Raw genomic sequence first — 25,466 nt, forward strand, 5'->3', positions numbered from 1 at the left:
AAAAATGAAAAAAAATTTCAAAAATTAAATATTTCTTTAAATAACAAAAAACGTTAGCAGAGGTCGCCAGCTGCTCAAAACAGTCGCTCTTTTCGCTGTACGCCTTGATTTGGCCAAGATACGATCAAAAATCCACCAAAAAATGAGTATTTTTCGCCAAAATCGAAATCCCAAAAAATCCTGATGGACAACCTTAAAAAATGAAAAAAAATTTCAAAAATTAAATATTTCTTTAAATGATAAAAATCGTTAGCAGAGGTCGCCAGCTGCTCAAAACAGTCGCTCTTTTCGCTGTACGTCTTGATTTGGCCAAGTTACGATCAAAAATCCACCAAAAAATGAGTATTTTTCGCCAAAATCGAAATCCTAAAAAATCCTTATAAAAATGAAAAAATTTTCAAAAATTAAATTTTCTTTTCGCTGTACGCCTTGATTTAATTTAAATTTGAAAGAACTCCTAATATACCCATTTGAAAACTATAAATTCAGATTCCAAAAGGCTTAATTTAATAATATGCAAATTACAAAACCTAATTTAGCAGCTTCTGTAACAAGGACACGGCTCTAAACACAAAAATGCGATACTGGTAATTTAGCTGTGCCTGGAGAGGGGCCTCCGAACGATGGACGACCGGAAGTTGGAACTCGTTTGGAAGCAGTTACTCGGCGAGGTGGTCCTCTGCGGTGCTGCAGGCCACGTCCTGCCTGACGGTGGCCACTGCCTCATCGGTGTCCTTGCCGAGATCGGGTTTCTGTATCAGCAGACGCACGCCACAGTGAAGACGCACTTCGGCCATGATCTGCTCACTGGTGAAATTCTCCAGAGATAACATGTTGGCCAGATCTCGCGAAAGACCGTCTATTGCCATCGGACTGGTCCAACTGGTTCGACTCGCCGGTTCGGATGGGGACCGATTATTCGGGCGAGTGATCCGTCCCGCCAGTGAGGAGGGCTCCTCCTCCTCGGCGACCTCCATCTCGCTGGTTTTGTAGCTGAATATTGGCGACCTGTAGATCTCGATGAGTGCCTCATCCCCACTGACTTCCGAGCGCGCATAGTTCGTCTTGGGCAAATTAGATTCCTCCTCCACAGCGGTATCAATGTCCCTGTCCTTGTTATTGTTATCCTTGCAACTCATAATCTGGGTACTCTCTATGTACATCTGTCTAGCTATGTTTGAAATATTCTCCTTGTTATCGTCTCTGTCCATCTGTGTTTCTCTGTTATTGTCCTTGTTATCCTTGAACTGGGTGCTGTAGTCCACATTGCACATGTGGGAGCTTTTGCCCAGATTACCCATTTTATCACTCAACTCGTTGAACTCCTGCCTCAGCACTACGACTCTCTCCCTGATGTACTTGATTCGGGGCGAGTCCAACGCCGCTTGCTTGGCTTCCTCGATCCGCTTGATTCGGTCCGTAATGCACTGAGATATCTCCGCATCCTTTCCCAAACTATGCTCTATCCGGCGGACTCTGTCCTTGACGCTCTCCATTGTCCTCATCAACTCCTCCACGGACTGTCTGATCTCCAATGGTTTTTTTAATTCCACTGGTTGTTCGATCCCCAATGACTTTTTGAGCTTCTCCAGTTCACTGAACATCCATGGTTTTTTGATATTCGATGATCCTTCTGGTTCCTTGGTGCTCAGGAATTCTTCGATCTCCATAGTTTTTTTGTTTTGCCATGGTTTTCGCTTAACCACTGGCTGAGGCACTTCAGTCTCCAATGGTTCTTCGTTCACACATGGTTTCTTCTTCTGTTTAACCAACGGTGGTTCGCACTCCATGGGTTCTTCGGACTCCACTAGTTTCTTGGTCACATTTGGTTTCTTCTGTCCTGGCCTTAGCTTAACCAAGGGTTTTTTATTAACCAACGGTGGTTCTATCTCCAATGGTTCTTCTTCGCTCTCCGATGATTCTTCGATCTCCACTGGCTTCTTTTTTTTATATGGCTTCGGTTTACGCAAGAGTTTTTTTTTAACCAATGGTTGTTCAATCTCCACAGATTCTTCTTCGCTCTCCGATGGTTCTTCGATCTCCAGTGGCTTCTTTTTCTGACATGACTTTGGTTTAACTGCTGGTTTATGACTAGCCGCTGGTTTTCGATGAACCTCTTCGATTTCCATGGGTTCTTCTTCGCTTTCCAATATTTCTTCTACCTTGATTGGCTTTTTTTTCTCCACTGGCTTCTGCAACGGCTTTTGTTTAACTGCTGGTTTCTGGCTAACCACTGGTTTTCGATGAACCTCTTCGATTTCCATGGGTTCTTCTTCGCTTTCCAATATTTCTTCTACCTTGATTGGCTTTTTTTTCTCCACTGGCTTCTGCAACGGCTTTTGTTTAACTGCTGGTTTCTGGCTAACCACTGGTTTTCGATGAACCTCTTCGATTTCCATGGGTTCTTCTTCGCTTTCCAATATTTCTTCTACCTTGATTGCCTTTTTTTTCTCCACTGGCTTCTGCAAAGGCTTTTGTTTAACTGCTGGTTTATGGCTAACCACTGGTTTTCGACTAACCACTTCTTCTTCCACTGGTTCTTTTTCGCTTTCCAATATTTCTTCTACCTTGATTGGCTTTTTTTTCTCCACTGGCTTCTGCAAAGGCTTTTGTTTAACTGCTGGTTTATGGCTAACCACTGGTTTTCGACTAACCACTTCTTCTTCCACTGGTTCTTTTTCGCTTTCCAATATTTCTTCTACCTTGATTGGCTTTTTTTTCTCCACTGGCTTCTGCAAAGGCTTTTGTTTAACTGCTGGTTTATGGCTAACCACTGGTTTTCGACTAACCACTTCTTCTTCCACTGGTTCTTTTTCGCTTTCCAATATTTCTTCTACCTTGATTGGCTTTTTTTTCTCCACTGGCTTCTGCAACGGCTTTTGTTTAACTGCTGGTTTCTGACTAACCACTGGTTTTCTATTAACCACTTCTTCCTCCACTGGTTCTTCTTCGCTTTCCGACGGTTCTACCTCCTTCACTGGCTTCTTGTGCCTTGGCTTTGGTTTAACTACTGGTTTTTGACTAACCACTGGTTTTCTATTAACCACTTCTTCCTCCACTGGTTCTTCGCTTTCCGACGGTTCTACCTCTTTCACTGGTTTCTTGTTCTTTGGCTTCGGTTTAACTACTGGTTTCTGACTAACCACTGGTTTTCGACTAACCACTTCTACTTCTACTGGTTCTTCTTCGCTTTCCGACGGTTCTATCTCCTTCACTGGCTTCTTCTTGTGCCTTGGCTTTGGTTTAACTACTGGTTTTTGACTAACCACTGGTTTTCTATTAACCACTTCTTCCTCCACTGGTTCTTCGCTTTCCGACGGTTCTATCTCCTTCACTGGCTTCTTCTTGTGCCTTGGCTTTGGTTTAACTACTGGTTTTTGACTAACCACTGGTTTTCGACTAACCACAGGTTCTTCTTCGCTCTCCCCTGGTTCTTCGCTCTTCGATGGTTCCTCGATCTCCACTAGCTTTTTGGTCTTACATGGCTTCTGTTTAACCGCAGCCTTCTGGTTAGGCTTCTGGTTAACCACTGCCTTCTTATTAACCCCCGGCTTCTTGTTTTTCGGTGGCTCCGAAAGCTGCTCTGTCTCCTCTGGCTCCTCAATCTCCACTGGCTCCAGGAACCTCTTCACGACAGCCTGCTTTTTTGCAACGGCACTCTTCTTGGGCTTGCCCTTAGGTAATGGCTTCTTTTTAACCGGCTCGTCGTATTCTTCATCGTCTGACGAGTATTCTATGTCCTGGGGAGACAGGATATTCTCCAGCTCGACGCTGTTGCTCGTGAAGAACAAAGAAGCTTTGTCCTCGTGGATACGAGGCTTGGTCCTGCCCATCTTTGGCGAAGTGGGCTCGATTGTCCCTCTCGGCTGCTTCCGGAGACTGGGTTTCGGCGGCTTTTGAGGGGTTGCACCAACCCTACTATCCTCGTCATCCTCCCGAGTGGCCAGCAGCTTCCTTGCGATCCTGGGCGTGTCCACCAGAGGCTTTCGACGAATACCAAAGGGCCTGGCACTTTGTGGCGTGTTGGATCGCGAGGCACCCACTCCTATATCCTGCTGGCCACGGGCAGCCAAGGGATCGTAGTCACAGCACTCGACCTCGTTGTAGTTGGCCGTGAAGAAGTGCCGGAACCAGACGGCGAATTCAAAGTTGTCCTGGAAGCGACCCTTGATCAGTTGGTCCACCGGAATGGGGGCATTGACCCTGGCCCGATTGAAGCCGATCTGCAGTTCCTTGAAGTTGGCAATGTACTCGTACTCCTGGTTCGAGAGGAACTTGACGCGACTCAGGTTGACCACGCCGGGAAAGAGCATGTCCATCAGGTGGCAGTAGGCAGCCCCGGTGCACAGGTGCTCGATCTTGGTGATCCTGCACTGGAGCATGTCGTTGCACCACTCCAAGATGTCCTGACGCGACCACTGGACCTGCGAATTGTGGGTGACGGTCACGTTGCGGGCCCGCACGAATGGGGCCATTGCGGTTTAGGGTTGGTCGCGAGGGGTAGTCTATAGAGCTGTTCAATTTGTTTTATAAGTTGTTTTTTATTTTTTTCTATTGCTGGGGCGATATTTTTCACTCACCGAAAGTAAAACGACGAGGACTAAATGGGGTTTTGGTGCCTTATCTGGCACCCTAAATCAAATGTTGAACTTATCTATTGCCTTGAAAATTCCGACGTACTTGTATCGAGATTTCGTTTGGGTGTGGAAATCTTGTGAAAAGTATTCTGGGAATTGTAAAAAGTTTTAGAAATGAGTTCTGTAAAACTGTGTTGTTTGCCTTAGGATAACTTATAAACTACTGATGTTCTGAACGGCATACACAGCTCACCTCGGTCGAGAACGTGGCGTTTCTTTCCAAGGCCCACCTGATTTTGAAAATTTTCACTTAATTTTACGGTGTTTGCACTGGAAGAAAGTTGTATATCTTATCAAAATGTGTAGTTTTTTTTTTTTAATTAAAAACAAGGGGACTTTATTTTACTGGGTGTTATTGCATTGCATTATTTCACTAGTCGTTATTTTCCCTGGGGGTTATTTTAATAGGAGTTATTTTACTGGGAGTTCTTCCACTGGGAGTTATTTCACTGGTCTTTTTACACTAATGGTTATTTTACTTGGGTTTTTTTCTACTAGGCGTTATTTCTTCAGTAGTGGTTATTTTACTTGGTGTACATTATTTCACTAGTCTATATTTTTACTGGAGGTTATTTTACTAAGAGTCATTTTACTTCCACTGGCTCTTATTTGAATGTTAGTTATTTCACTGAGTGTTATTTTTGTGGAGTCAACTGGGGGTTATTCCATTGGGGGTTATTTTACCGGTTGCTATTTTACTGGGAGTTATTTAACTGAGCGTTATTTCACTGGGTGTTGTTTAACTGGCGACTATTTTACTGGGGATTATTTCACTGGAAGTTTTTTCACTTGAGGTTATTGCACTCACCAGAAGAATTCATTTTCCTGACTTTGGCGATTTTCTTTCTATAAAAAAAAGCCTTTTCATTTAGTAACTTTATTGGAAAGAAAATTTTTCATGCAGCGTCTGTATTTTCCAAAATTAGGGAGAGTACTTTTGGCAAATCAAATTTGAATTTTGCGGTAGCCACGTAATTTGACCCCTAGAAACTGGCACTCAATTTCAGCTGGCAATGCAATAGCCATTGGCTGCAAACAATTCAATACTTTTGCCGAAGAGCTGGACAAGGATTAGGGAAATTGAATTGGTTTGTCCAGCCCGGCAGATTCGGGCAACCCCATGTGGGCAATTTAAATGCAGGACTTTTAGCAAAATACGGAAAAAATAAGGCAAATATTCTGAAACGGACATGTCATTGCCGCTGTGTGTGGCCAACTGTTTTAGTTGGCATAATAGCACAAATAAATTGTGCAAACACACATATTCCCTGAGTGCTGAGGAAGCCATAGAAATATGCTCAATTGTTTCGGGCATTTTCCCCTGGATCAAACCATTTTCGTTGCCATTTTGCCCCCGAAAATGCATTTCCCCATACGGTTACGCACCATAAACAAAGGCAATTAAATTTGTAAAATTTCGCAACGAGTGAAAAGTGCAATGTACAATGTGCAATGTGCTACCTGGGTCCCTATTGATTAGCCAGATGCTGTTTTGGCAGTTGGCCTTTATATTTAAAATTGATTGCATTTAGCATAGAAATTGGATTGCAAATCCAGCCGACATATGCCTAGCTTTCGGCAGTCGTGGCAGGTGACTTTAGGTAATGAGAAAACCAACAATTTCAAATGAAAATTGCATTTCTGTCATCACAGTCCAAAGATTAACAGACAAACTCAGGCTGAAAGGCTGAAAAGCTGGAAAATCCCATTCTGCTATGCATTTAACATTTCTTTACCTATTCCTCTTAATTAAAATATTCAATTGGAATTGTATCTCTTAGAAACTGGAAATTGTTTAACATTTTTTATACCGTCCTAGGTCACCAAATTGAAAAGAATTTATCTCGCCTCTGGTATCTTGTATTTCGCCCGTATTTATTTAGCTGGATTCGATCGGACATTGAACAGTTTGGAAATTCATGGAGTGGCACGTATTTTTATGGCAATTTGCATCGAATCGAATCAAACACGAATATATTACGCGAGTTTCGGTCCGGGAATTTTCATTCGTGTTTGTTGTTCGTTGTTGTTGCCGGCAGCGAATCGGAAAAGTGTGAAAATCAGCCAAACACCAACTTGACCCACTTGGGCAGATTGAACCGCAACACATACCACACTTGCCCGAAAAAGAATTACCTGGTTGGAGGTCTTTGCTTCTCTACTAGCAGAAGTACTTGTAAAAAGAAAATGTATCGAAAAATAATCGAAAAAATTCGTACAAAAAATGTATCAGAAAGAAATCGAAAAAATCTTAAAATTTTCTTGGTTAATAATGTGTAACTCTCTTCTGTGTTGCCTTTAACCAAGTGTAACTAAGTTTATGGAAATAAATTCTAAGCTATACATTTTAGTATGTCCTCTCCATTATTAAATTATTTTTAAGACCCAAAAAAATGGTTAACAAAATGTAATAATATCTTTAGGTACTTTAATGGACCGTTTGGGGTACAGAAACAAAGACAATTTACCTAAGTTATTAAAAGTATTATAACAGATTTTAAATTTCCCCATTTCCAAAAGATTCTGAATATGATTTATATGAAATTGAAAGGGGATTAGGTTGGATAAATGAAAATGAAATTACATTTTTAAGGGGAGGACCAAAAACGGTTTACCCCCATTTACAAAATGTGTTTTTGGGGACAAAGATTTAAAAGGACTTAAGTTTGAATGGGAAACCTTTAGAAACCATTCTTTAAAAATAATTGTTGCCTACCTTTGTGCACCTTTCAAGGCAGCTTTCGAACCGTTGGCGTTTTTTCAATATTTGTTGTGGGGCGCACAGCCCGTATTTGTGTATTTAATGTTTATAAATGAAATTGGGTCAAAGTCATTTAAAATTCGTGAGTGGAAAATCCGAATTAATTAAAGAACCTGGCCGTTTTGTCGACGACCTGAACAAAGGCATTGACTTGTGTTTGTCTTTCGACTTGCACAATAAATAACGAATTTCTTCTGAATTTTCAGCGGACTAAGAGAGAGAGAGAGAGAGCGGGACTGCAGAGAGTTTTTCCATTTGCTCTTTGGAGGGAAATTGGGGGAAATTCACGATGGGGGAAATTTGCGGGCTATAAAAGCCCGGGGTTTTCCACGCGCGCGTCACAAAGGCAGGCGGACTGCCGACGCGAGTGGAGCGGATAGAGGCGGATAAAGGCGGATAAAAGTACGAGCGGTTGAAAGGACGAAACGAGCGGCTAACGGTTAACGCCGAACGGCAAACGACAAACGACGTAAAGTGTTATCCCGTTGTTACCATTACAGTTATTCCGGTTGCCCGGCGATCCTTTTTTTTCCCCTTTCTTTTGCTGTGCGTGTGCTATCCTTGTTTTTGCCCAGACTCCAAGATTTAAAGATTCAAAGATTCACAGATTCCCCGATTCACTGAGACAAAAGTGACAAAGTATGCTTCACATTTGAATGGGCATCGCATCGACACATGAAGCGCCGAAGGACGCGCGCTTTTACAATCCCGCCGCCCTCCCCTTTCACTGCCCCGAAAACATCCTCAATAGAGCCCCAAGCGAACCCCCGGAAAGCCATCCATCCAATACCATCGTCCCCATGCCCAGCAGTTCCATTTCCCGCTGGGATAGTTTCTGTTTGCGGTCCGTGCATTCCCCCCAAGCCACACTGCCCGAAAAGTCTGGGCCCCCGTACATAAATGCATGGAGATAAGTGCCAAACGGAATTCCCATAAAAACGGAGGGGGAAACGCAGATTTATTAACCGATTAGCTCTTTCTAGATATTTATGGGTATTTAAACCTAAACCAAAGCCAAGGCCAGAGGAGAGTTTGTAAGGCACCCCGAAGAGGCTATAAAAACGTAACTCATTTAACAACCCTATAATGCTTGTATTGCTTTCTTCTAGAAGATAAATTTGTAATCCTTTTGATACATTTAAAACCAGTGCTTTATTAAACGCCATAAAAAAGTTAAGCACTCGCATGTGAGTAAGCATATTTATGTGATAATCTCTCTAGGAAGATACAAAAAGAGCCCATCTTTCTGGGACTTTTATAAGAAGTTATTATTAAAAGAAAAAATATTAAGTAGATATTTTGGAAATATTTAAAATCTATTATAAAGCATATTCAAGAAAGTATGCTCAGTTCTATAAAAGTAGTTCTATTAAAAGTGATAAGGAAGTAGTAATAGAATGCTTTCCGGAAGTCACTCTTTTATCTTTCTAATTCTTTTAAATTTGTTAGTTCTTTGAGAAAAAATGGAAATATCAAGTGAATATAAAAGAGTTTTCCAGTTTTAAAAATATTACAAAGTTATTACTAACCATACTCACCAAAGTATCGCCAATCTTTTTATAGTTCCATTAAAGGTTCTCAAGAAGTAGTAAAAGAATGCTTCCCGAAAGTAACGTTTCTATCTTTGTAATTTTTGATAAGAAGAAATAGTTCATTAAAATCATAGCTTAAAATTTTTAATGTTATTTTACTTTTTTTTAAACTTATAAGAAGGTTTAGGATCTCTCGGATATATACAACTCTGTTCCTGTTAAGTGATAAGGACACCCTTTTTCTAACGACATCTGAAATTGTTCTCTCTGCATAAGAAATCGTGCCTGGCCATTTAATTGTGGTCTCTGGTGACCAGCGATGTGGATGAGGACGAGGATGTAGATGTGGATGTGGCACTAGAATGGCGCTTCCTTCGATTCAATTCGATTTGTCGTAATGAAGCTAGTCCACGGAGCCCCATGCAATAGTTAACATATTTTTATTGCCTGTTGTCGCCAAAGTGTCCCCCCACCGGGGATCTCCATCCCCATCCTCATTCGCATTCGCATCCGTTGCCCCATCCCACGTATACCCAGGCGACCATGCCCAACCCCAGCGATATATATCCATCTGCAGCCTCGCTCCCTCGGCAGCTTCGGTTTCAAGTGCCATTGGAGCAGGAGCTCCGCCGGATTGCTCACTTGATGGCCGAGGGTTGGCCGATTCAATGTTTGCGCTCTTGCGTAGCCAACAAGTGCGGGGCATCGGTATAGGGGTATTGGAAGTGCGGGATTTGGGGGATTGACAATGGGCATGGGCATGGGGATGGGGAGGTCAAGAGCTGGTCATTCGGGAGCCGGGCTTAGGTCGACGGGGGGAAAGTTCCCAAAAATAAGTTGCTTACATCAGTTCGGCGGGGCGGGGAGTGAACGATTTCGGGGTTTTTAAAAGTCATGTCCTCCCGTTAACAAATCCCGACTAATCAACGATGACAGGAACAGCAATATTTCGTTGGGATTTAGGGTTCGGAATTTATGGCGCATCAAATATGGCAGAATTTAGCTATGTGGTTGGAATACTTGTGCGAGTATAAATCTGAAATAGTCTGGGAATGTGGCAAAGAGAACAAAGATATTTTAATTAAAATATCCGGGTTTTCATTTTCAAATATTTCAGATATTTTATAATAATATCATGGGCAGAGATATTTGAATTTGGATTTTTAATACTTCTTTTTTTAATTTTCTTATAATATTATATCATTCCTAGTAACTAAATTTTAGATTTTATTTCCTTAAATTTATAAGGTATATTTATAAGGTATATTTACCAGTTTTCCATTGAGGTTTTCCTTTGGTTTGTCTGTCCTTCTGCAAGTGCCCGGGTTGCATCCACTGCGGAAACCTTCGCCATGGTGACCCCTGATCGCAATCAATCGTGGTTGTTCAAACTTTCGCCATCCGAAACTTCCACTTTTACCCACTTTCCACCGCTTTCCCCCGCCATTTCCCACACTTTTGCCCAACAAAAACACACACTCTGTTTGGCAAAGTGATTCATTAAAGCAATTAGCAGAGTCCGGAGTCCTCGGCCCGAAGTCCAGAGTCCTGTGACCGGAATCCGCGGCTGTGGACAAACATTTAACAACACTTCTCTTGCATGCAGCCGGGATTCAGGATTTAAGGAGAGTGCGAAACCACCTAATGCTCATTGAAATTTACGATTATGCTGCGAAATTATTAAACAATATGACCGCCAGAGGAGTGAGGGAACCATCAGCCGGCGGTGGCGAAGGCCAGGAGACCATTAATAACGAAACGGGGGGGAATCCGAACCAGAATGTGAGGGGCCTGCTGAAACGCACCCTGGCCAAAGTGGCCCGGGCCAATCCCGCCCAGCACGTGACCAACCTGCCCGTTTCCGCCCTGCTGCTGCAGGCCCTCGATGCGACGGACGTGGCCCGGGGCCAGGACATCGATCCGTCGACCAGTGGGCCGGACGTGGATGTGCCCGACCAGCCATTCCCATTTCCGTTTCCCAACGCCACCGTCAATCCGCTGGCGGGGAACGGGAACGGCGGCGCGGATGTCTATCTGCCGGCGGCCAATCTCAGCGGTTTCATCGAGTCCTCGACAACGGCGGTGATGAGCACGCTACCGCTCCCGATCCCCACCAGCAGCACCATGGCCACATTCCAGGCAAAGACGGTGGCCACCTTCATTGCCGCCACCGGCACCAAAAATCGCCCAACGACCATCGTTGTCTACCCAACGGGTGAGTTCTTCAATTTCCTCAAATTCAATTAACATAGATATGCACCGGAAATAAAAACAGAGATCAAAAGATAAATTTAGTATTAAATTTAGTATTACTTATTAAAAAAAACAATTCTTGAGGGACTTAAATGCAATCAAATTAGTTTGTTTAAGATATTAAAATAAAATCTGTACACAACATAGATTATTATATAAACCAAATGATATATATTTTAAAAAATATTGTTACTAGCGAATTTTAATAAAAATTAATATTTATGCGCATCAAAGTTATTTACAGATTTTTTCCAGTGTAGAATTTCTCATTAAAAAGTCACATGAACTTCAGAATTAAAAAATAAATACTTTGTATTTTCCAACATTTTTTTGCACTCATGGGGTAACTTTAGTCATAAATACCAAAAGAACTGTGAACAAAAGTTTTTCATTTACATTTTTTAACGATTTTGCAGATTTTATGGCATTTCTTATTGTGGGCAAAAGAGCATTTTATTGTTCATCTACTTAAGGAAGTAATTACTATGCTAATTGCCATGCATTTTCATGAATTTTCGAGTATGTGAAATCAAAATCGCTTCCTGTTAAAGCGCAGCTGGCATATTAAATATGCATGATGGTGGGGTGAATGCTTAAGTTGACTTTGAACAGCACAGAAATGTAATTCCTTTATAAGTAAGAACAAATCCCAGGGCAAATTACTTTTAAATGTCAAATAAGGTGTCTAAAAGTAGGCAACAAAATATTTGAAACTAGGAAGTACAATGTGCTGCATACTTTTAGGCACCTTAAAATTTTGTTTGTGAGATAGTGTTAGTTTTTTGTAAAGTGATGGTATATTTTTTCAAAAAAAAAACACATTTTACGCAAAATTTTAAGAAGATTTTAAATTTATTCAATAAATACCCATCTCTATGCCTCCTATTCTTTTAAATAAATTATGAAAGTACTTACCAGCTCCCTAGGCACGTTTAATCAGCAAGGAACCCTGATTGAATTTGTCACTGTTTTTGGGCAATAAACAGAGGCAGCTCCCCCAAAATGAAAAGACTCTTAACGGCCTTAAGTTAATTAGGGACATTTGCCGGATCGGATAAGGCCGGAGCTCCTGCCCCTGCGCTGGCCCACCGAAGTAATCAAATCAGAGCAGTCAGTCAGCCATCGAGGTCGCGTGCCAGTCTGAGATCCCTGCCAAGACCAGCTCCAGCTCCTGCTCCAGCCATGGTTCCTCCTCCCCAGCCAAACCCATCCCAATTAGTCGCCCCGTTGGCGGCGTTAATTTGCATGAGCTGACAACCGAGTCCTCATTATCCGCATTGACTCCTCCAAGTGCTCCGGCTGCCACGTCAACTTATTTTTTATAGTTTCGGCGGCAGGGCAAAGTTTGCCTGGCTTTCGGCCTCACTTGGGCCAATCCGAAAGTTGCCCCAAGAGTTTCTCGCAGGAGATCCCAATCCCAGACCCAAGCCCACTTCCATTTCCATGCCCCTTCCCATTCAGCAATTAGACAAGTCTAAGTCGCAGTAATTGCAAAGAGTCGCACTCGAATTTAGCTGTTGATTGTTCGAGGCAAGTGTCGCCATCAGTTGAGAAAGTGGGCTGGGGAAAGTGGGTTGAGAAAGTGGGCTGGGGAAAGTGGGCTGGCGAAGGCGGGCTGTCATGGGTGGGAAAAATGTTCGGATGGGTCCTGGGCCTCTGCAGCTGGCGCCAATGTCGTAGCGCCCCGGGCCATTCACAAATTAGAGTCTTAAAAAAGGCTGCACGGAAAACAAATAATATTCAATTCAGCGGTGTCCCCCGATTTTCGGCTTGGAAAAACACGCGGCGCGCAGGAATTAAAAAAGTTTTTAATTTCTTTCCGATTCAATTTCCGGAGACCTTTTCAAACCACTCTTTGATTTTATAGGTTTACATGAGTTGGGTAGATTGTTGTCCAGTTTAAAAGGTAGAAAATAATCAATGGATTTTCTTTTCTAGAAATTTGTTTGGTATTTGTTTCCCAGAAATAACTTTTAAATATGTTAAGGTGCCGAAAAGTAGGCAACAGTATATTTTATAGATCAAATAACGACAAAACTTATTCATAAAATATATCCTTTAGTTTTTTTATAAATATTTTGTGCAACTAGTAGGCTTTTCTCGGTGTGCAAGTATAAAATACAACATAGTAAATACATTTTTTTATTTTTTTAATTACCTTATTACAAAGTCTTTAGGTATCTCTTTTTTAAATTTCCTATGATATTTTTGAACTTCCCTTTAGCTATTTTGAAATCTCTTAATAAAATTTTGAAACTAGTTTTATATGAGAGTTATATGCAACTAAAACGTTACGAAGAATTAATTGTATACATTTTTTAACCTTTTTTGTTCAAAATAAATAATTAAAGGATATAAGATGAAGGACAATCTGTAAAAATTGAACCGAGAAGGCCGCTAACTTTACTTTTGCCTCTCCCCTGCGTTACTTGCTTGATTTGTGTGCTGCTTAAATAATAAATTAAACGAAGTGGATTTCCTTTTAAAATTAATTGAATTAAATGACTTTTTTCTGCGTGTGAGCTGGGCTGGCGTCTTTATTAAGCGAACTGCCAGGGCTTCTGTGCCGGCGAAATTTGTCGACAACATTGTCGACTTTCCTGCCGGCCTTATCGGGCTGCAGGGCGGCGGAGTCTGTAGGCCCATAACCATCTCATTTCCCCAATCCCCACTACAATCAGTCGTATATCTGCAGCATTATCGACAGCAAAAAGCGCGAGGGGGGCGGAGAGGCGTTTTTCTGGGGAAATGCGAAAATGGGAGGCACGTCAATGTCAGCGCCCTCAATGGCCTGTGGGCGTGGCTCTCGAGCAGCCGCCACCTTGTCAGTTCGACACAAGATACAACTTTTCGTCCATGCTGACAGCAAAAAATGAAAAATGAAAAAAAAATGCAAGAAAACAAAACACAACAAAAAGAAACGCAGATGGGGAGAAAAAAGAACTTGGCCATTACAATTTTCGCCAGCAAAAAGTGCGTAAATTCATCCGATAAAATGGTGTAGCAGGAATGCGATGTCCTTCAGCTCCATTGATAAGTTAACAATGCATTCTACTTAGCGAAACACTCGAATGCCTGTTCGCTTTTCGGGGGAGTTCTCGTTTTCCAGTCACATGCGAAGAGGGATGTTTTTCGGCGAACAATGCTGAAATATTCGCTTTATGTCACATACACAGGAAACGGGCTACTGGCATGAGCTTACTTTAATAGTTGTTGCCTGTATATGGAACTTTTATAAAAGAAGAATCGATTTCACAAGAAAAACGGATCAATTTAAATACCTTAAGGTGCCAAATAGTAGGCAACACTATATCTGCATAGTTCAAATAACGACAAACATTATTTTACTGCATACTTTTGGGCACATGTTTTAATGTTTATTTTAATCAAACCATTAGGCATCTGGATTGAATTAAAATTCTTGTCTTTCCCATTTAGGAAAAAATGATTTTCGTACGCCTGAGCTTCACACCCATTTTCTTAATTTACTTTATTCTAATTGATTACTTCTTTTGTTCAGCTTCACTTTCTCTTTACGACCGCATCCTTTTTTTCATTTATAATATAAATAGAATCCCTCTGATGAGTTAATCAAGTTAATGTGTTCACCAGTTTTCGAAGGGTTGGAGCAAAGACGTCCTTTTTGTCCTTTATTGAACCGAGAAATTCGTTGTAAGCCCGAGAGCTTAGGACTTTAAGGACTTTGGCTAACAATCTGAACGGTTTGTGTTTGAGTTTAAAAACGTTTATGTAAAAACCACATTTTACTGGCCACCCTGAGTGTCTTGGCCCTGGCCAAAGTCCAGTCAACAACAGGCCAAAACTGACTTTGATTTGGGCGGAATTCGGTAAGCTGAAGCTCCGAAACAAAGTGAAACTTTGGGGCTGTATTAAATGCAAACTATACGCCGAACTTGGCCCTCTCACGTCCAACCATTTCCACTTCCATTTCCTACTTAACTCGCCTCGAGTTGAACCGCAATCAAGCTCGAGTTGACTTTGATGGGAATATATTCGAACTGGAGAAATCACTTTGTGCTACTATATGTACCCAAGTATCTGCCTGTGCCGTTAAGTCAATACACTCGCAGAAGTTATTTGATATTTAAAGGGTGAAAATAGCCCACATATGTGCCATTGTGGGAAGACTAAATGGGGAGTAACATGAATTTATTTAATACCTTTTGCTACACCCAGAAAAATAACCATTCGAAGTGTTCAAGTGCCAGGCCTACATTGAAATTGAGAAGATATTGTTCTTGAATCTTAAACAAGCCAACCCTAAATGTTGTAAAAAGTATACAACACGGCTTATGTTCTTAATCTTTTACCTAAACCTATACATTTTTTATATATAAGCATTGAGGAAGAAATGTTCTTGAATCTTGCGAAATGTTTTTTTTTCTCACAATTGAGAACTGTTTATTCTTGAATAATGAAAATGTTGTTCCCTCTCTCCAAATTCAAGACCATGTTGTTTTTTCTCATGCAAAATATCCAGGAAATGGAACCCCTGATTTTTTCTGGTGTACTATATGTATACATATACTGCGCACATTCGAATATTGCCTCTCTGCCATTCGATGGGCTTTGTTTGTAGCGCATTCCTCCGTCGACGTCAAATATGCAAACATTTAATTTCCATTCAAAGGGCGCGTCTGTCTAAGTGGGGCAGAGGCATTATTTTTATTGTATTTATTGAAAATTTCTGGCATCAAACGATTCCTGATGACTCGGCTTGAATGGCAGCTGCTTTTCGCCCTCCGCGACTTCAAGATTCCTTCGTGGCAGCAAACTAAAGTGAACTAAGGACTAAGGACTCGGGACTCAGGACTCAGGACTCCCTCTCCGCGCCATCAATTTGTGTAAATTTGAACTGTCACTTTGAAGGCGTTAATTGGATTCAGTGGCGCAGGTTCCCCGGCAGCTGGAGGAGCTGCAAGGCTTCTGTCCAGGAGCCGGCACCCATTCGGTGAGGAGCAGAGCTCGTCCGGGCGACAGAGTACAAGTTAAGTAAAGTAAACCCAGCTGAGGCGCCGATAACGCCGCTGCAAACACTTCCCGACCGCGCCCCTGATCGAACTCGGATTTAATCGAATAATGTCAGGCCAACATCAAGTGCTCCATTTACCCTCTGGGGGCGGGGTTAGCCGAGTTTAAGGGAGTGCTGCCCCAAGTCGATAAAGCAAACATCGCTCAAGCGGAATTTATCCCATTTTTATGCCCTGAATTAGTTCTGATAATATTCCATTTTACTTTCACTCTCTTTAAATTGCTTAAAAATGTATCATTGGAATGTATTTTAGTACTACTGGTTAAATTCGCTGTAAGCAATAACCTTTACATTAGCTGAAATACTGGAAAAACACTTTGAAAGTTGTGACTTTAGAAGTTTAAGCTCTTCATTGGTTCTTAAAATTATAATGTGAGTTGTATATATCAAGAAATTATTGAAGCACTTTAATTTAAAAAAAATTATCATCGTTGGGCCCGTTTCTCATCTTCACGTTAAGTTATAGGCAGCTTTTTAACCACAGAGTTTTAAATTAGTACTGAACTTATGCCCCAGATATTTGTACTTATGGAAGGATTATATTTTATATATATATATTTTTTTTTTCAAAAACTTTCCTTTGCTTTCCATAGTAATTGTTTCAGTAGATCTCCCCCGTATAAAATCAACACTCATATAGTTTAGAAACTTTATTCCTTTCACTACTCACACAAAAGAAATGCGTTTTCGAAAACTTTTCAGAGCATTCCCATTTCGGCTCTTTCTATTCGATTTGCTTTCCTTTATGCTACTTTTTCGACAAACAAAATTTGGGCCACGGCTTTTGTGGCTTAGATTAGAGCATCCCCTGGCAAGGACGCTTGATGCTGGTGGAGGTGGATGAGGACGGGGATGGGGAATTCGGAGGTGGATGTGACTTATGAGTGGCTGAGGATGGTAAATGAGGTCGGCGGGCCAAGGGATTGGGTTTTGCTGTCGCGAGTGGGATAGTGGCGAGGGGGAGAAGAGGAGGAGCTCCCCAGGTGGATCAGGTCAGACTGCAGATCCCGGCGAAATATGTAAAACGACAAATGGAAACCGCCGCGTGTTTCGGGTTAAATTATTCTATGCAAGCCTCAGAGTAATCCCATAAATCCTCTCGTCAAGTTGGAATGGTGTACGTTTTACAAAATTATTTAAGGTCATATTAGGACATGCTTTTATTCTGCAGCACTTTAATATTGAGTTAAATGATGACTTAAGAGCTTTGCAACATAACCTAACTAATAATGTGCCTTAAATATTGTAACATAACCTAACTTTCTTGAGTGCTTTAAAGATTGTAACATAACCTTACTTTTTTGAGTGCGTTAAAGATTGTAACATAACCTAACTTCCTTAAGTGCTGCTTTAAATCTCATAACTTTTATTATCGTCTTTTAAACTTTTCAAAAAGCTTGAAAGCCATACATTTTACTAAAATATTTAAGCTATATCATGTTTGAGCTTAGTATACGTTTATAAAACAAAGTTGATATGTACAATCATTAACACAGCTTCTTTAAGTGCTGTTTTAAACGCCATAACCTTTAATATCTTATGAACTCGAAATGCCAAATTTTATAACCACACTAAGGAGAGAATTTAAGACCCTCAAATGTACGTGTTCCCTCAGAAGCATCGTTTCTTAAAGTAAGAGTACATGGTATTAGGAACTTTTTAGGAGTGAAACATGTTGGAAAATGTTTCGTGTCCACATGTTTGGGGAATAAATGTTTTTGTTTTTGCTAATTATACCTAATGGAATAAGGGGGCCGAGCGCTGGGAGATGCAGATTTGCCTCGACTTAGTTTATGACTGAGAGCCGAAATTAAACAGGCAAACGAAACGTTAACGGGGGAAAATGCAAATGGCTTAAAAGGAATGCGCCCCCGAAAGTCGTTTGGCATACAACCCGCCATCCTGCCCTCACACCCATTATCCTTCCACAGCCCAACATCCCTCCCCATCACTATATAATTTCCAGTTTCCATAGCCCCGCATCCTGGGCGGATAAATGTTGCCTACTTTCGCCCGAATTTGAGGCCATGCAAATGAACCGGAGATGAGATGAGCCACGGAATTATGAGTTTGCCTTGCCCATAAAACCACCCATTCCGCACTTGCGTTATTGTGATAAAATAAACATATAAATAAATAATCTTGCCTCGGATGATGGCCTGATGGGCTGATGGGATGATGGCGATGGCGATGGCGATGGCGATGGCATTTCTGCGGCTGACCACAACCACAACAATTAGGCAAATATGTTCCCAAACCAAAATTCCGATTTTGGGCGTTGACAGACCAGACCAGAGCGTCGGGCGATTAACATTCGTGCATCATTTGGCAGGGGGGGTGGCGTTTTTTGTGGGCTCATAATGCGATTCGGCAAGGTCACAGCACGTTCGAAAGATGCCAGGGGGGTCAAGGGTCAGGACGGGCCAGAGGTGGGGTCACGAATGAGTACGGTTCTGCGATGTCGAGGGCGATTAAGTGGACTATGCAAAAGGGCGGATGTGGCGAGGCAGATGGAGAAGGGCGCTTTACAACGGCCCGGAAATGCTCAATAAATTTTGGGTCAAAATATTTGCCTAAAGATGGGTCAGGTGCGATAGAGTCAGGTACGCTGATATCAGCAAAATGGGGCCACGAATCGCAGCGGTCGTGTTCCACACGGTGTCTTAAATTTAGATAACAAAGGGAGAAAGCAGTTAAAAACCGACCATATTTGGACAGTTTAATAACCAAGTTAAAAAAAACCTTGGAGGAAATATTTAAATATTTGCTTAGGAAGAAAGTTAGCTTGGAAAAGTATTATTTTTTAAAATAATTATCTTGAAAATACCTATAAAAGAACATAGTTAAGATTAAAATGCTACTTAAGAAAATATATATTTTTTTTTACAATTACATAAACTTATCCAAAAATAAACTAAACTTGGTATTCAAGAATGATATTTCTAGGAAATCCTCTCTTTGAAAATTCTCTCAAATCGAAAAAGAGAGAAATGAGCGAGAGACCGTCTAAAATTACTCTTCTTGAGAGGGAGACAGCAATGTTTGAAACTCTCCAAAATGGATAGAGAGAAAGAGGAAAGGAAGATATCTAGATAGAATTTATGTGAAATTTCATAAAAACCATCATTATATTATATTCTGTTTAGTCTGAAACCGTGTACCATGACTATTTTCTAATCCAATATTTTTCCTAAACATTTCCTTACAGTTTCACCCGAATCGATCGTCATCCCGATCGTGTCGTGCATCTTCGGCTTCCCCATCCTGGCGCTCCTCGTGATCTGCTGCCTGCGGCGGAGGGCCAAGCTGGCCCGGGAGCGGGACAGGAGGCGGAACTACGACATGCAGGACCATGCCGTCAGCCTGGTCAGATTTAGTCCAATACATAGGCTTAGTGAGTTTGAATGTTGTCGTGTAATGTGTGTTCGCAGGACGTTTCTTTTGCTCTATTTCCTTTCTCTCTGGTTTTGCAGCCACACTGGCAGATCAAACGAGCTCGATAGACTGTCGAATGCCTCGCATCCTGCATCCTGCATCCTGCATCCAGCATCCTGCATCCCCAGCTCACCTCACCCAATCTCACTATACTTGCACCCTCAGCACCCATATTTTTCCACTGATGCACTCCATCCGCCTTCTCTTTTTCACTTCTCCTCTTAATCTGTGCCATGTAGCCGTAGTCATTAATACACCTGTCGCCCATTGTCCTGCCTGCATAAAAGCAAGTTGAAATTCACAAAGGGATAACAAAGAGCCCCACACATCATCGGCATCATAATCATTGTTTTTTAAGAGCCCGCATGTCCGAAATATACCTTGTGCGACCAGCTGAGTGGCCAGTGCCAGTGTCAGTGGCCAGGAGACAGGGGACAGGGGCCAGTGCAGAATCATTAGCAAAATTCCCCTCGAACGAGAGTCCGAGATGCATTAGCCAGTGGCCAAGGGCCACACTGAGAGAAATTAGCGGCTTGAAAAAGGTTGAGGATTTTCAAAAATATCCCAGTCAATAGAAACATTTTCCAGGGACGCAAACTTGCCATTCTTGGTTTTTACAAATAAATGTCAGAAGTAACAAAAACTAAAAGTTCTTTGTAAATTTAAAAAATTAAGGATTGCTTAAATAATTACAGAAATTGTACTACACACTTGTATTCAATTTTTTTCAATATTTTTTGAAGACGTTTTTGTAAATTTTTAAGAAATTTAGTATTTATGATATTTTTTTAGTATTTATCGAAGAACTTGTTAGTGAATATTCAATAAATTCAGTATTTTAAGTACAGAAAAAAATCCTAAAATTATACTAAACATTTTTTATGAAAAAATACTGATTTGAACGATATTAAGTTATTATTATTATAAATATTATGTTTAAAATTTGTACAAAATTTGTTTGGAAGCATTATTTCTTAATATTCAAACCCCCCTTTTCTAATAATTCTAAAAAATTCCTTGGAATTAAACAATTCTGGAGAAATGATGATATTTCTGAATATTTCACGGCAGACTTTTCAAATTTATCGAGCACATTATTATTGCTGCCATTCGTTTTTCCCAGTCTCTCCCATGAATTCCACACTCATGGAGATATACAGGCAAGCCCAGCAATATGGCAGTCCTTATCGGGACAACAAAAAGATTCAATTTATTCGAATTCTGGAAGGAAGCCACGTTTCCCCTAAAAGCAAACTACGCGAAACGTGAGTTGAGTGAAAGAAGTACAACTTGACTGGGAGAAAGTAAGGCACCCACACGTGGCCACTCGTGGCCGTATGTGTGAGGTGTGTGTGCACCCCCCCCCCCCACACACACACACACACACAGTTGCGTTACAAGTGTCAAATGCAAGGAGGAAGCGAGAGAGCGAGAGAGCGAGAGAGCGAAAGAAAGCGAAGTAGCCCGGCTGCATTTGCATTTGCATAGCATACCTTTGGGCGCTCGCAGCCCTGTTTGCATATCACAAAATCAAATGGGGGCGAGCGAGGAAGGGCGGGGGCGGAAAAACAAAAAAGAAAGTGCGAAGGGCTGGGGAAAGCTGGGGGGAGCTAGTGTGCCAAGCTAGCCCGCTTATTTAGAATTGCGACACACGATGACCCCACAACAAGCCCGGAGCCCGTGTAAACCCCCCTGCCTGCCACGCCCACTAAACCACGCTGTCGAGCGAGAATTTCCGAGCTTTGTGCACGCACGAACACGCAGAAACATGTTTTATAACTGTAAATTTCATATTCAGAACGCGGGGCGTCGAGTGGATGCGAATCCGCTGGCACTCCAGGTCGGCCAGAAGGGCACTCCGCAGAAAAGGCACACTCCCCCGCGTGCCTTGCTCATCCGAAAAATTCACCAAAAATAAATGCAGTCACATTTTTCTAATGCCCTCCGCCTGGAGTGCATTCCCTGCCCCATAAAGTATGCTAAAGCACATAAATTTCGCAGTGCGGCTGTGTGTGTGTGCAAATATTTTCCAGCGAACTTTTCAATGCCCCTCGAGTGTGCGGGTGAGTTTTTTTGTTGTTTTTCTTTTTTTTTTCTTTTAACACCCTCGTAATAAATTTGTAATATCCGCTGGAATATAAAAGTCAAGTCATATACGATTTCCGAGACATTTATTCGCCGTGCAGCCAGCTCCGCGGCGATGATGAGCTGATGATCAAGGTGCTGGCGACGGGGTCGGAACTGGGAAAACAACTGGGAAAACCCAGAAACCGCCAATTACACTTGTTTTTCCACCCCCCCACCCAAAAACAACACACCCGTGTGTGTGGATTTTGCGAACCCAAACCCAAAAGCGGCGAAAAAAAAAAGGGGGACATGCGTTTTTTGGCATACATACAATTTTCGCAAAACGATTACGCATCACCGCAGAAGCCTTTGTTTTTTTGTTTTTTTGTTTTCCCTCTGTCCCCGGCAATTTTCCTGCCCTTGTTGGCACACACAAACTCTTTTGCGAGTCCTTACATATTTGCTCTACATTTTCCAAGGCCGAAATCAAATTGAGTTAATCACTGGAAAGGGGAAACTTAATTTGCTTATTCGCTGCAGAACGAAAGGTTCTTAAATGGGCTCATTTATTTGACAATTTAAAGGCATGGCACTCGTAGTTTTCACCTCTTAACACCTTTTCCTTATGACACCTTCAATTTATGGCAACAAAGTGCTTTTGCTAGTTTGATATTGATTTATTATGGTAGTGTAGTGCTCACCTTTAGTTATGTTTTTATGTAAACTTTTTACTGAAATTCCTCTTTTTTTAAAATTATTTTTAAGTTATGGAAAAAAATGCTTGTGTTTGATAATGATTTATTTTTGTAGTTTTAACCTTTGATTATATTTTTAAAAAGTCTACTTTATGAAATTAGAACCAAGTTTATTCACTTACTTCACTTTTTTCTTTATGACACATGAAATTTATGGCGACAAAATGCTTTTGCTGATTTATTATTGTGGAGTTAATTTTTGTTATATTTTTATACAGTCGAATTATTGATTTAACAGCCAAGTTTCCCTTCTTTTTCATGACGCTTTTTAGGCATATAGGCAATAATAAATTAATCAGGAAAAAATGCTTTTGCTAGTTTGATATTTATTTTTTTTGTGGTGTTCGCTTTTTGATTAACTTTTTATAGAATCAAATTACTAAAATTACTATCAATTTTATATACTTTTTTCTTCATGATTTATTAGTTAGGGGAAAAAATGCTTGAGCTATTTTGTTAGTGATTTATTTATATTATATTTAAATTTACAACCAACATTATTCACTTTTTCTTCATGATTAATTATTAGTTGGGCAAAAAAATTCTTCAGCTTTTTTGAAAGTGATTTATTTTTTAAGTTTATACTTTTTATTATATTTTTATAGAGTCTTATTAAACCAATTTTATTCACTTTTTCCCTAATGAATTATTATTAATTGTCGAAAATTTGCTTTTGCTACTTTAATATTGACTTTTTTTTAATGTAAACCTTTAAATATTTTAATTTTAGCTTAATTTATTCATAAATGTATTCACTTTTTCCTTTCTGATTTATTTTTTACGGCGAATAAATGCTTTTCCCAGATCGATAGTGATTTATTTTTGAACTTGCCACCTTTTATTACATTTTAAAGTATCTAATTACTGGAAAAACAACCAAGTTTATTCACTTTTTTCGCTTTTTCCTCGGTGACACTTTTGAAACATACGACCAGCGTTAAATTTATGACGAAAAAGTGCTTCTGCTAGTTTGACAATGATTTATTTTTGAGGCCCTCGCCATCAGGTGCGCTGCAAGTAAATCACTTTTGGCCACCCCACAAAATTCTCGTTTTCGGTGCGTGACACCTGCACATCCGTTACATTTTTAATGTGTATCCTTCGATATGCCACATGCCACATGCCACCCTCACATAATCCCCCCCCAGACACTCGCCACACACCGCCACCCCAGCTCACCCCGTAATCCTCCGAGAGCTGCCAGGAGCAAGTGACTAAGGCAACCATTACCCTCCACAGATTACCGATCGTCGCGAGCTATCAGTCTACGTCCTGAACGAAGCCTAAGCCAGGGCTTCACCTCCCTGGAGCTGGACACTGTGCTGGAGGAGCGATGCAGCGATGTGGAGCAGACGCAGACGGAGATCTTCAACCCCGAGTCGCCGATGGAGACGGCCTCCTACAAGATGTCCATCTCCTCGAACAGTTAGCCAAGCAGCAGGCCGCCGATCCGCCCCAGCCGGAGCCGGAGGCGAAGGTGCCGCTGGCCAAGACCGCCGCCCAGCTGGCGGTGCCGCCGCCGCAGCTGCGGAAGACGGCCAGTGTGCGCGACGATCCGGCCGGCCTGGCCAAGCGGCGCTCTCGCCTCCAGGAGATCCGGGCTGCCAGCAGTGGCGGTGGAGGCGGCGAGGCAGCTGTCGCCTTTACCAAGCGCGGGTCCAAGCGGGATCGCCGACGAGGAGGAGGTGCAGGCGGAGCAGAGGGACCGGGTGGTAGCTCCAGGGATGAGCAGTCCCAGTCGCCGGCCATGCGCAAGTCGCACTCCCTGGACGCCGCCGAGAGCTACTCGCTGGCCAACATCCAGGCGCCACTCTGGGTGACCCTCACCAACGCCCGCACCATCGACGAGCTGGCCCAGCAGAAGATGTGAGCTGCGGCTCCTGGTCCATGCTCCTGGAGCTGCATCCGAATCTCCAACAGAAGCGTTCACTTAGCAAACCTCCGACAATGAGTCCAAATCCCGCCCACTTAGAGAACCTGTAAATGTTTAGATGGAAGTTCGAATTAGCCACATTACTTGCATCATTAACTCAAGCTTAACAGATTCAATAAAGTTAAAGACCAACTGAAATAGGAAAACGAAACTAACATTAAACTGTAAAAACTAAATCAAACCAACTACCTAGTTTTTATTTGGAGGGGGCTTAGGTATTATTGAGAAAAAAAAGTATCAGTGCAAAAAAATAAAATAAAATAAAATAAAAAATTATTTTCTTCTCTTCAAATTAATTACTTTCATTTAAAGCCTAAAAATAAATAAACAAAAATTGAGCAAAGACCGGATTTGAACTCAATCCACGTATAATAGGGCCACGTATGAAATTAAATAAACCATTTTTAACAAAAAAAAAAATTTCAGTAGAGGTAGGATTTGAACTTAATATTTTACATATGAAAGTTTTGATTTTCTTTTCTTAAATTAAAAATAAATATATATATTGTACATTTATAACAAATAAAATAGACAAATAGATTTTTTTAAGGGCTAAAAAGAAAAGATAAAATGTCAGCAAGGACAGGATTTGAACTCAGTACAAGTATAACAGGCGCTTGCAAGTTCTGATTGGCTTGTCTTAAAAATAAAAATATTCTTCTTTTCTTTTAAACCAAAAAATAAAGTGGAGAAAAGATAGGATTTAGGTTTAAAAGTTCCGACATTCTTTTCTTAAATATAATATTTTGTTTTTAAAAAATTAAAAATTTTTAAAAGAATGGCAGGCGTTTTTAAGTTCTTAAAAAACAATATATATTAAAATAAAAATATATTCCCCCTTTTTCAACCAAAAAAAAAAAAGAAAAAATTTCAAAAAAAGAAAGGATTTGAACTCAATACTCCTCGCATCATAGGCTGACGCATTCCAGTTCGACCAAAGACGAATGAAAATGAGGGTGGTTGAAGCCAAAATGTGTTATCAGCCCACTTTCCGTTCTATTTCCATCCACTGTGCGAGCACTGTTAAGATTCCCAAAGGG

At 41.2% G+C, this 25,466-nt stretch overlaps 2 protein-coding genes across 10 annotated transcripts; one reads left to right on the forward strand and one right to left on the reverse strand.

Annotated features, from left to right (window-relative positions):
• Positions 1-484: 484 nt before the first annotated feature.
• Positions 485-4,806, reverse strand: LOC108025936 (titin). 9 transcript variants are annotated; one of them, XM_050884953.1, is made up of 3 exons: positions 4,581-4,806; positions 2,838-4,513; positions 485-2,432 (listed from the first exon to the last, which is right to left on the reverse strand). In XM_050884953.1, the coding sequence occupies exons 2-3, from the start codon at positions 4,473-4,475 to the stop codon at positions 660-662; spliced, it is 3,411 nt and encodes a 1,136-aa protein (XP_050740910.1). In that variant the 5' UTR covers positions 4,476-4,513; positions 4,581-4,806; the 3' UTR covers positions 485-659. The 9 variants fall into 9 exon arrangements, with proteins under 9 accessions (XP_050740910.1, XP_050740917.1, XP_050740913.1 ...); XM_050884960.1 differs by having other exon boundaries at positions 485-2,162; positions 2,703-4,513; XM_050884956.1 differs by having other exon boundaries at positions 485-2,297; positions 2,703-4,513.
• A 3,086-nt stretch (positions 4,807-7,892) lies between these two features.
• LOC108025872 (uncharacterized) lies at positions 7,893-24,607 on the forward strand. The gene is given in 5 exon segments (XM_050884975.1): positions 7,893-8,037; positions 10,537-11,145; positions 19,445-19,630; positions 23,733-23,912; positions 23,915-24,607. Coding segments are annotated over 4 exon segments (1,386 nt in total). The 5' UTR covers positions 7,893-8,037; positions 10,537-10,574; the 3' UTR covers positions 24,364-24,607.
• Positions 24,608-25,466: the final 859 nt, after the last annotated feature.

This window comes from Drosophila biarmipes, chromosome X, assembly GCF_025231255.1.
Source record: "Drosophila biarmipes strain raj3 chromosome X, RU_DBia_V1.1, whole genome shotgun sequence".
NCBI lineage: Eukaryota > Metazoa > Arthropoda > Insecta > Diptera > Drosophilidae > Drosophila > Drosophila biarmipes.